Consider the following 10,993-nt stretch of genomic DNA (forward strand, 5'->3'; position numbering starts at 1 on the left):
CTTTGAATATATTATCCCACTCCCTTCTGGTCTGTAAGATTTTTGCTCAAATGTTTGCTGATAGCCTTAGGGGGAGTTCCCTTGTTTATGATAAATTGGTTTTCTTTTGAGGCTTTCAAAATTCTGTTTTTGATTTTTGACAATTTGAGTATAATGTGTCTTGGTGTGGATTTCTCTGGGTTTATTTATTTAGTAATCTCTGGGCTTCTTGAATTTGGTTGTCAATTTTCTTCCCCAGATTTGGAAGGTTTTCAGCTATTATTTCTTTGAATAAGCTTTCTGGTCTTTTGTCTCTCTCCTTTTTCTGGGACTCCCCTAATGCCTATAATGATCTTCTTGATGGTGTCCCATAGTCTCCTAAGCTTTTTCACTTTTTAAAATTTTTGCTCCACTGACTGAATTATTTCCAAAGACCAATCTTAGTGCACTGATCTGTCTGCTTTACCTAATCTGCTGCTGAATCCTGCTTATGATTTCTTCAGTTTAATTATTGGGTTCTATAGCTCCATAATTTTTGTTTGGTTCTATTTTCTCTTTGTTAGAATTCTCTATTTATGCACTGTTCTCTTGAGATTGAGGTGAGCATCTTTATAACAGTCATTTTTAATTCTCTGTCAAATAAATCTCATAACTCTTTCATTAGGGTCATTATCTGGACATATAATGTATTCCTTTGTGTGGAACATCTTTGCTGATTTTTCATTTTCACTGACTCTCTGTGTTGGTGTCTACACATTACACAAAGAAAGCACCTCTCCCAAGCTCTATGGATTGGTCTTGTACATAAGACCTTCACAAATCAACCCAATCAGAGATTCTGGGGGCTTCTATCAATTATTTCCCTCCCCAAAGAGAAGCAAGTGGCTGTGGCTTTTTTCTACTTACTCTGTACAGAGTGGAGTAGCTATGCATTTACCAGTCCAAACTGCCATCTCCGTTTTCCCCCAGATAGCTAGACTATGCCAGACCCATCAGAGATCCAAGACTGGCAATACAGATGCCAGTTCTTTGGGCAACCCTGGAGAAGTTGTGGCACTGAATCCACAAATCATCTCTTCCATCTCCAGGAGTAAGCTGAAAGCTGAAATGTTTCCTCTATCCACTCTGTGATGAGCAGGGTGGGAGGATCTATGGCATCTATCAGTCCTAGCCATCATTTCTGTTCACGTCCAAAACTAGACTGTGCCAGATCCTTGCACTCCTAGACTGGCAAGTCAGATGCCAGTTCTTTGGGCAGCCCTGGAGAAGTTGGAGCACCAGATGCACAGATAAACTTTTCTTCCCCAAGGAAATATTGAGAGCTGGGATTTTTTTGTCTTTTTGCTCTGTGCTCAGCAAGAGGGATGATCTATGATATCTACCAGCCCAAGACACTGTCACTGTTTTCTCCTAGGCAGGCCCTTCAGAGTTTTAAGACGAGAAAGACAGAAGTCAGTCCTCTGAAAACTTGTGAGTGCTGGACATGTGAACCAACCCCTTCCCTCCCCTGGGAGAATCTGGAAGCTAGGGGGTCTCTCTTCCTTATCATATGGTGCTGAGCTGGTAGCAGGTATGCTGGTGAGAGGGTATCCCAAATCTCCCTGCTGGGGTCGGTGAGTCTGGTTTCATATTCACCCCAGGTATAGGAGCCTTTCAATTAGTCCCTTAATTTCTCACAAAGGGAATTTTTCCTTGAATCATTGCTAAATGAGTGTGTTGGGGGTGGGGAGGAGAGTTCAGGACTTCCTAATCTACCATCTTGCTGACATCATTCCCTTTAAAATTATTCTTTTTTTGTGGAATATGATGAGCTGGTTCTAAAATATATAGAGAAATGCCAAGGGCCAAGAACATCCAGGATACTTTTAAAGAAGAGAAACAAGGTGGAAGGACTTGCTTTACCAGATATCAAGAGCTTATTATAAAGTCCAGTAATTAAGGCTATGGTATTGTTACAATGACAAATAGACTAATAGAACAGAACAAACAGTTCAGAAACAATCTCGCACATATGCAGACAATTTATGACAAAGGTGACACTGTAAAGAAGTGAAGAAAAAGACATTCCTTATAATAAATGGCCAGGGTCAGTTGAATGTCTATATGGAAAACAAAACTTGGCCCCTAATATCTCACTATACACATAAATCAATTCCAGATGGACTGTAGATCTAAATGTGAATGGCAAAAACATAAAGCTCCTAGAAGATAACATGGAAGAATATCTACATGATCTCAAGGGAGGAAAATACTACTTAAATGAAACACAAAAAAACACTAGTCATAAAGGAAAATACTGAAAAACTAGACACATTAAAATTTAAAATGTCTGTTCCTCAAAGAATGCTATAAAGAGATTTGGGAAGGGCTTGCAACATAAAAAGTACAAAAATGGTTCATAGCCAAAGTATTTAAAGGATTCCTACAAATCTATAGGAAAAGGACAAATAACCCAATTTTTAAAAATGAGCAAAATACTTGTACAGGTACTTCATAGAAGCAGCTATCCAAATAGATAATAATCATATGAAAAAGAGTACAACTTCATTAGTCAGATTCTGAGAAATGGCAATTAAAATTACAATGAGATAGTATTACAAACCCATCCACCAGAATAGCTATAATTTAAAAGAGTGATAATAACAAGTGTTAACAAGAATGTGGAACAACTAGAATTTTCATATACTGCTAATGGAATGTAAATTGGTATAATCACTTTGAAAAACTATCATTATCAATAAATTTGAAAATATGTATTCCCTACAACCCAAAAATTCTAATCCTAGGTATATACCCACCAGAAATTCAAGTACATATAAGCAAAAGATATGTATGATAATAGTCATATTATTTATAATAACCCAAACAGAAACAATCCAAACAATCAGTAAAATGAATAAGCTGTAGTATATTCAAACAAGGAAATAATATACAAAAATACAAATAAAAAACTATAGCTTTGTGCAACATGATGGCTATCACATAGTGTTGAGAAAATAGACTCCCTACAAAATATATATTGTTTGATTTACATCAAGTTAAAAATACGTAAAACTAATCTATGATGTTAGAAGTTGAGAAAGTCATTAACTTTGTTGGAGGAAGGTACAGTGATAGGAATGGAGCATAATGCGGGAGTTGTGAAATGCTAGTTCTATTTCTTGACTTGGGTTCTGGTAACATCACTGTGTTCACTGTGTAGTAATTCATCAAATTGTACAAGCATGATTTGTCACCTTTTCTGTATGTATGCAATACTTCAATAGAAAAGTGGGGGGGGGGGAAGAGCCAAGTACAATAGATAAAGTTGGTCTTCTATGAGGGCCACCCTAAAAGGCAAGGCAAATGGTTTTCTTGGTAATGTTCTTCTGGATTAAATGGCTTCAGAAGCTCTCTATTATAAAGAAATCTTCCCTATAAGGTATTTACAGATAGATTATAGATTATTTTTTCATAAAATCTAAGAAAGAGGTGAGACTTAAAAACAAACAAAATAAAACATCAAACGATGTACAGAAAGCTTTTTGAACCACTTTAAAGGTAATGTGGTTAGGGCTTCTCTCCATTTCACTTTCTAATAATTCTAGAAACCAATGAAACATTGCCAGTAGAACAATTTGACTCACCTAAGCAAAGCTGATACAGGCTTAGCAAGACCTGAGGAAAACAGGCTTGTTACATACAGAGAAAATGTCTTTGTTTCCCATGATGATCTCCAAAGGCCCAAAATAATATTTAACTCAACAAGTATTAAAGTACCTTAACTATAACTAGCATTGAGTCAGGTACTGTGAAAAAGACAAAAAAAGGAGGCAGATTTCTGAAGAGTTCTATATAAAGACATAAGAGTTATTAAACCAAAAACAACCATAACAACTAGAGAATGATCCCAAGACAGGATATGGTGGGTGGGTTGCAGGAGTAGAATTATTGAGGGAGAAAATGGGAGAGGTATAATGGAGTCAGTTGATCAAAAACCTTGAATGTCACACTAAAAACTCTAGAGTTAAACCTATAGGGAAAAAAAAAAAACCCTATAGAAAGTTATTTTATCTGGATCCCATTCCACTAAAAAAATTCTTGGATTTAATGACTCCTAGTCATTTTCTTGATCAACCAGCCTTAATAAGTAATGTAAAATCTGTATACACTAATGTTCTATCTAGTTAAACCAAGAGATGTTTTGTGGAAAGATAAAGTTGATTTCTATGTCATCATCTCAAATAATTAGGAACATTTTCCAAATATCCCCAACAGTCCCAAATAAATCCTCATTAATCTACTCATATTTATTTTTCTAAACACTTCCTAAATCTTAGAGTTCCAGTTTAGATTATCTCTTAGGGCAATCATTTGAATGAGATACTACTTTACTTGCCTCTCCTCCATGTCTGGCTGACAGCAGGCTATTTATTGAGCTAAATTGTTAAATTATACCAATATATTAACCTTATTCATCTCTCTCATGGTTTTGTAGACTTTGATCATATCCCTCCCTCAACCTCTCTCTCTCTCCTGACTGGGGAAAAAAAAAAACAACTAGAAAATCCCTCTGTCCTTTTGATCAATTTAATTGGGTTTCTAGGGACTTTTATCAGCTGTTAGGTTTTTCTTGAGAAGCAGCCATCAGAATTTCCTACATGATTATGGATGCAAATCCACTTTTGATCTTTTACGTGGAAAAGATAAGGGTTTTGTTTTGTCATTGTTTTCAACATCCTTCCTGCTGATGTCTACCATATTATTGGCTTTGAGGACCATAATCACAACTGGGCCAACTTCTTCACAGAATGATCAACAGTGATTTTTTATTTTTTTACTGTAACAATCATATTGTGTACTGTCTGACTCAGAAGTTGGTGAGATGTACCTAGCTCTTTAGATCATCTTCAGTGAGTAGCCGGATAAATTTACAGGTACTCCTCAGCTACTCCAGCTGAAGGAGACAGTTATGATTCCAAAAGGTCTGAGGTGACCCTCTCACTTTTTATCATTAGCAGTGTCCCCACTGGGGAGGCTTTTCTAACAAATCCCCCAGAGAACTTTGCTGATCTTTCTGCTATGTATCCCGACTGCCCTAATTTCCTTCCGTATCTTGTTTTAAACGTTTTTAAATTGAGATACAAATGAACCTCTTCAGTGATCTCTAGATCCCTTTCTTGAGTCATAACTGAGCCCATCATCTCATAAACATGGGTAGGTTTGTATGACCTTATACAATGAAGTGCCTCTGTTTTGCCTACTTGGTCTCATGAGATCTTTCCGCAATTTAGACTCATCAGTTTGTCTTTACTCCTTGCAAATAAACTGGTGAGAAACCTGAATGTTCTGCCCATTGAAGGGTGTAATATTTTTATCTTTCTTCCTCTCCATCTAAGAGTTGCTGTAAGAGCAGCTGTTTGTGTTGAAAAACTAAAATATAAAAATGTGACCTACGTGGCCAAATCCCACAAGGCTGTTTACTTCCTTGTTTATGAATCAGAATCTGTCAGCACAACTTAGAATCTTGACTGTCAGCAGATACTGCAATTAAATGTCCCTGCAAAGCCAGCAGAGGGTGCACCAGGGCACTAGAAATTTTACCCAAGACGTAGCAGTATCAATTTAACTCTAATAGCCAACTTTTCCCTTTTTGGGGGGTGGGGGGAGTACTAAAACTAATATCCTCAAGAGAAAATAATTTGAATCTGGGCTAAAATTCCTTTAAAGTATATTTCAATTCTCCCGAAAGTAATGTTCAGGAAGAGTAAGGAATACATGTTAAACTTAGTCTGGCCAAAATACAGGTGGAGTAAAAGAAATTGATGCAAATCTGAGCCCTCTACATTGCAAGAATTGTACTATGGAGCTCCATTCCACTTTTCCCAAAAAGGTTCCGGTAGTTGTATGCTATTGGGGAACAAACGAACTTTCTTGAACTGGGAGTCAAGAGACCAACTTCCCTTCTACTGTTGACCATAGTTGCATGACCTTGGACAAATCATTCCCCCCTCCCTCAGGGCCTCTGTGCTATCCAAGGGGATCAAACAAAATGGACTCATACGGCCCCTCACAATTCTAAAAATCCCTGACTCCAATTGACGCCAGCAATGTAAAGAGCCAGTATGCTTGTTGCTACTCCTCAAAAAGATTAAAACAGAAGGACAGAAAATAGGGAGCTGTATTTAAACCTAGACAGAACTATTCGAAGTGCTAAGCAAACAACAGGCGACTAAATGCCATTGTAGACCTGTGAGAGTCACACACCATCACAGACGCCCTAGAGTGCAGCTGTCCTGCTAATCCTCGGTATATAAACATAGGTCTGTCCATCCTAAATACCAAAAAGCTTTGGCTACCATTTGACTAAGGAAGTTCAATTACTTCATCTTTTCACAGAGTATCAATGTTCAGTGGCTAAGTATTTCTACTGGGCATTGTGGGGGCGGGGGTGGATAGATAAAGGGAGCCAGAATCCTAGTTAATTATCATTTAGCTACAGTGTTTAAAGTTTCAAGTATGAGAAGCATGTCTACTGATTCTCTTCTTTGATAAGCTGTTATATAAGTTGGAGTGTGCTAGCAAGACGTTTTTCGGCTCAGGGTAACTTTACAATGCACAATGTAGAATATATGTCAGTCCCAACATTACAGTTTCGTCATGAATGAGATGCCAGCTTTGGATAGGTGGTCAAAGAGCACAAATAATGTTTAGCTTATGACAATGACTCTGGATGTGGTAGTAAATATAGAAATTCTGGGCCCCTCATTTCAAGAAACTTATTTACACAACTTGCCCTCTTCCCCAAAAGGAACAAATTCACTATTATTCTCTAGCCACCTCAAAAGGATTCTTGGATGCTTGCTTCTCTTAAATTTCACATGACAAAATATGGCACTTAAGAGAATACTTATTTTAAGTGCACCAAATTTAGTTGAAGACAACTACCAAAGCTACCATAAAGATTGCAAAACAAAACAAAACTGCTCTTGAAAGATTACTCTTGAGTAATTATTCCATCAGTAGATTCCTGTTCTCAAACTAGCAGTAGTGAATAGACTTCACACTCACCCTACCTACCCCCCCCCCAAAAGAGTCAGAACCGGCATGCAAAGGGTGAGTTTTATTTCCATAGATTTTTTTAATTGCTGTTCAGAAGTTGTCTAGCAAGACGGCATATTTCTACCAGAATTCCACAGGGGCGCTGATCCTCACTAGAACACTGAGGACAACCAGTCTCAAATTGCAGGTAAGTGTGAACAAGCCCACGTTCTGGTCAGCGCACAAGGACCCGCGCTGAAAATACGATTAAAAGTTGTTTCAACTGTGGAGCAGTTATTACAGCTGTTTACAGCTCCAACTCCAAAGGAGAGCCTGCTCGTGCTGGCGTCAGCTCTGGACACGAAAAAACAAGCACCGCGGGCAGGGAATCTCACCAGGAGCAGAAGGGCCAAGCTGCTGCCGTTAGTCCGCCAGAGGGGCAGCACCCGCACCTCCGCGGCCGGGAGAGCCGCCAACTTTCCCCAAGGCAGCCGGTAGCTGGGGGGCGGCGGGCGCCGGCCAGAGTTCCCAAGTCCAGGGGTCCGGAGAGAGTCTGGGTGAGCTAGACCAGGACCCAGGACAACCTGCCCCGGGGCAACCTCTCCCCGGCTCGCCTGCCCCCTCCCTGGTCCGGCCCTGCAACTTGGCTGGAGGTGGCAGAGTCCTCCCCAGGGCCCTGTGGGGGAGGGCCCCCGCCCTGCCCACAAGGGGAGGGGGCCTCCGACGCCGCCGCCCCTCCTAGGTGACTCACCTGGTGCCCGTCCTGGGAGTGTGGGGGGAGTGTGGTTTCTCCCGGTTCCAGCGGCTGCTGCTGAGGTGATGGCTGCCCGAAGTGGCGGGTGATGGGACCGTCAGGGTCGAGGCCACCGGGGCTGCTCAGGGTGCCAGAGGTGCCAGGGGTGCTGGGGCCAAGGCGGGACTCGGCTCCCCGTTCCCGCCGCAACTCGGAGCGCAACTCTAGGTAGCAGCACAACGTCAGCAGGTGGAGGGCCAGCGAGAGGCCAAAGAAACCCAGGAAGAGCCGGCAGCTGTTCCCTTCGCCCGCCCGGGCAGGGGCCCCGCGACAGCCGCAGCCCTGGCTCCCCCGCTCCCGCGGCGCTGCCGTGGGCAGAGGTTCCCTGCGCTCTACCTCGGGGTAGCCCATGGCCTCCGGAGACACCCACTCTCTGAGGCCCTGGAGCCGCCGCGCCTGCCTCAGCCGTTCAGGACCCCTGACAGGCGGCTACTGCCCTGCCATCGGCTGGGGGCTGCAGGCACCCGTTCCAGAGCAACGGAGGCTGGGCGGAACGGAGCAGGGAGCTGCCGCATGTGCAGCTCCACTCCGAGGGGTGGGAAAGGGAGGAGGAGGGGCGGGAGAGAGGGGCGGCTCGGCCCGCGGGGAGAATGAGGGAGGCGGCCCAGGCCGACCCCGCCCCATCCCCCAAGCGGCTGCCTGGACGCCCAACCACCGGCCCGCCAAGCCTTGGCGCCCCGCCCCCTGCCATTCCACCCTGGGCCTCCAGCCACAGGGCGGGGCCTTGGGGGCGTGTGGGTTCCCCCTCTGCCTGACTGCCCCACCCAGTTCTTCCCGCTTGCGCCTGTCCCAGTTGGTGACCGCCGCTGTCATTCATCCCTGGACTCCGCCCCAATTTAACCCTATAGCGCCTGTACGGGGGCAGGAGAAGGCAAGGAGGGGGAGGCCGAGAAGAATTGGGGAACCTTGGGAAGAAAGTGGAGCAAAGAAAAGGAAACAGAAACTAGAATTAATAGAAATGTTTGCAATTAACTGCAATTGTTAATAACATCATCCAGTACTTATCTGTTGCTTTCAATCTTCAAAGCGTTTAACAGACGTTAAACTAATTAAAACAGTTCTTGGTTTGGAATGAAACCATGCCTGCTGTGTTTGCAATCCTGTGGCGCGCCAAAAGAAAAAGGAGACCCAGGAGCCTGGGAGCCAAAGGGAGTGAGATTGGGGTGGGACCGAGGCAGCCCCACTCCTAGAGTGAATCTGGAGCCTCAATCTAAGTGGCCAAGAAGTGCACCTATGCCAGGTGGAACTGAAGTGACATTGCCCCACGCAGGTTCGAACAGTCCCCTGAAATTTCTTGATAGATTAATTAATTCAACAAATATGTGTGGGTCCCTTTACAACGCAGCAAGTGCTGTTTGAGATAATCCACAGCCTGTGGAGTTTCTCTTCTGCCTCAGCAACAGGAGTTTAGAGTGAAGAATATCTGCCTTCAATGAGCAAACGGGGAAATTGAGGGCCAGGTGGGGTGCGTTTTTACAAGGGTGGTCCACAGAATGGCCAGGCTACATTGGCATCTCTATTTGCAGGCAACTGTTCTGGCCTCTCAACCCCTCCCCTCCGCTCCCTGGAGTAGTCCCTGGGGGAAGTTCAACAAGTCAGCCAAATGTTCCAGATGAACACTGCTGCAACTGCAGCATCTTCAACAACTGAACCAATGAGAAAAGGGTTCAGAGCAAAAACCAAAAAAAAAAAAAAAAAGGCAAATGTCGGAACAATAGACCCTGAAATGAAGGATGGAAAGGATTAGTTGAGTTGCAATCGACAAGAGTTACTAGTCTGAGATTATAGAGAGCCGAATGACCGTAGCAGGGGAAATATGTATGCTTCTTGGTCACTATGTCCTCCTATTCCCATGTTATGAATAATTAGCAGTTTTATTGACTTGTCAAGGGTAGGCCTGAGACCTAGGCTGATGGGAAAGAAGAAAAATAGAGAGATCTAGAAAAGAAGACAAAAGCTGAGAAACAAGGGCGCCTGGGTGGCTCAGTGGTTAAGCGTCTGCCTTTGGCTCAGGTCATGATCCCAGGGTCCTGGGATCGAGCCCCGCATCCGGCTCCCTGCTCTGCCAGAAGCCTGCTTCTCCTTCCCCCACTCCCCCTGCTTGTGTTCCCTCTCTCGCTGTGTCTCTCTCTGTCAAACAAATAAATAAATTTTTTTTTAAAAAGCTGAGAAACAATTAAACAAAAGCAAAGCATACAGTGGAAGGGTCAGTCCAAAAAGCAGAGGTCATGAACCTTAAATATATTAGCCACAGCCAACTTTTCCTCCAGACACTTTGTGAATGATCTCAGTGCTTCACAAAGATCTATTTGTCCCCTCATTGGCCCTTTCCTTACCCATGAAGTATAAAGTTTGCGAAGAATATCATCATCATGCAGATAAGAAAATGTAAAAGAGCACTTACAAGTTAAGCTAATCTCAAGTCCTGCTTGTTCCATCTAGGAATTCTAGGTGCTTAACCGACTGAGCCACCCAGGCACCCTAGGAATTCTAGGTGCTAGGGGAACTACAGAGCCAACTTATCTTCATTATCACAGCCTAGGATTTTTTTTAAAGATTTTATTTATTCACTTGAGACCAAAAGATACAGAGAGAGAGAAAGCATGAGCAGGGGGAGAGGCAGGGGGAGAGGCCAACCGAGAGAGAGAAGCAGACTCCCCGTGGAGCCAGGAGCTGTTACCCGAAGGCAAAAGCCTAACCATCTGAGCCACCCAGGCGCCCCTCACAGACTAGGATTATTAGAAAGAATGCTAAACTAGGAGTCAGTAGACCTGACCTTGCCACTGGTTTGCTGGGTCACTCTGATTAAGTCACTGTGCCTTTTGGCCAGTGACTTTTTGGCCAGAAACATTAGTTTCTCCAACTGTAAAATGAGGAATTTGCACTTTAACAGCTATGACATTGTGTTTTATCTGTGTTATCACTGGCTATGTTGGTTTGGTTGTATACACAGTTCAAAGAGACTGCCCCTGGTTTCCTTAAAGTGAAAAGGAAACAAGTAACAGCCATTTCCTGGTAGTGGTGCTCGAGGGCCTTACTGGTCTCAGCTTACCCTCTTCTACCAAGCTTTTTTAACAGCCTGACTGAGACCCTGGGTTGCACCATTGCCCTCAGAAGACTTGCAAGTTGCATTTGACCTAGAACCTCTCTTTGGTTCCCCAGAGGAAGAACATATGTCTTCATATGCAATAGGTATGTTGA

At 43.2% G+C, this 10,993-nt stretch overlaps 1 protein-coding gene across 10 annotated transcripts in view; it reads right to left on the bottom strand.

The window, feature by feature from the left end:
* EDA (ectodysplasin A) overlaps positions 1-8,162 on the bottom strand; it is a 413,437-nt gene extending 405,275 nt beyond the window's left edge. For 7 of the 10 annotated variants that reach the window (XM_021680170.1, XM_021680154.1, XM_044911544.1 and 4 more), the window contains exon 1: positions 7,747-8,162. In XM_021680170.1, coding sequence (XP_021535845.1) covers positions 7,747-8,143 — 397 coding nt within the window. In that variant the 5' untranslated portion in view covers positions 8,144-8,162. The remainder of the gene's footprint in view (positions 1-7,746) is intronic. The other 3 variants (XM_021680189.1, XM_021680179.1, XM_021680162.1) reach the window with 1 other exon arrangement.
* Between the last annotated feature and the right edge of the window lie 2,831 nt (positions 8,163-10,993).

The sequence above is a fragment of the Neomonachus schauinslandi genome, chromosome X (genome assembly GCF_002201575.2).
Source record: "Neomonachus schauinslandi chromosome X, ASM220157v2, whole genome shotgun sequence".
Taxonomy (NCBI): Eukaryota; Metazoa; Chordata; class Mammalia; order Carnivora; family Phocidae; genus Neomonachus; species Neomonachus schauinslandi.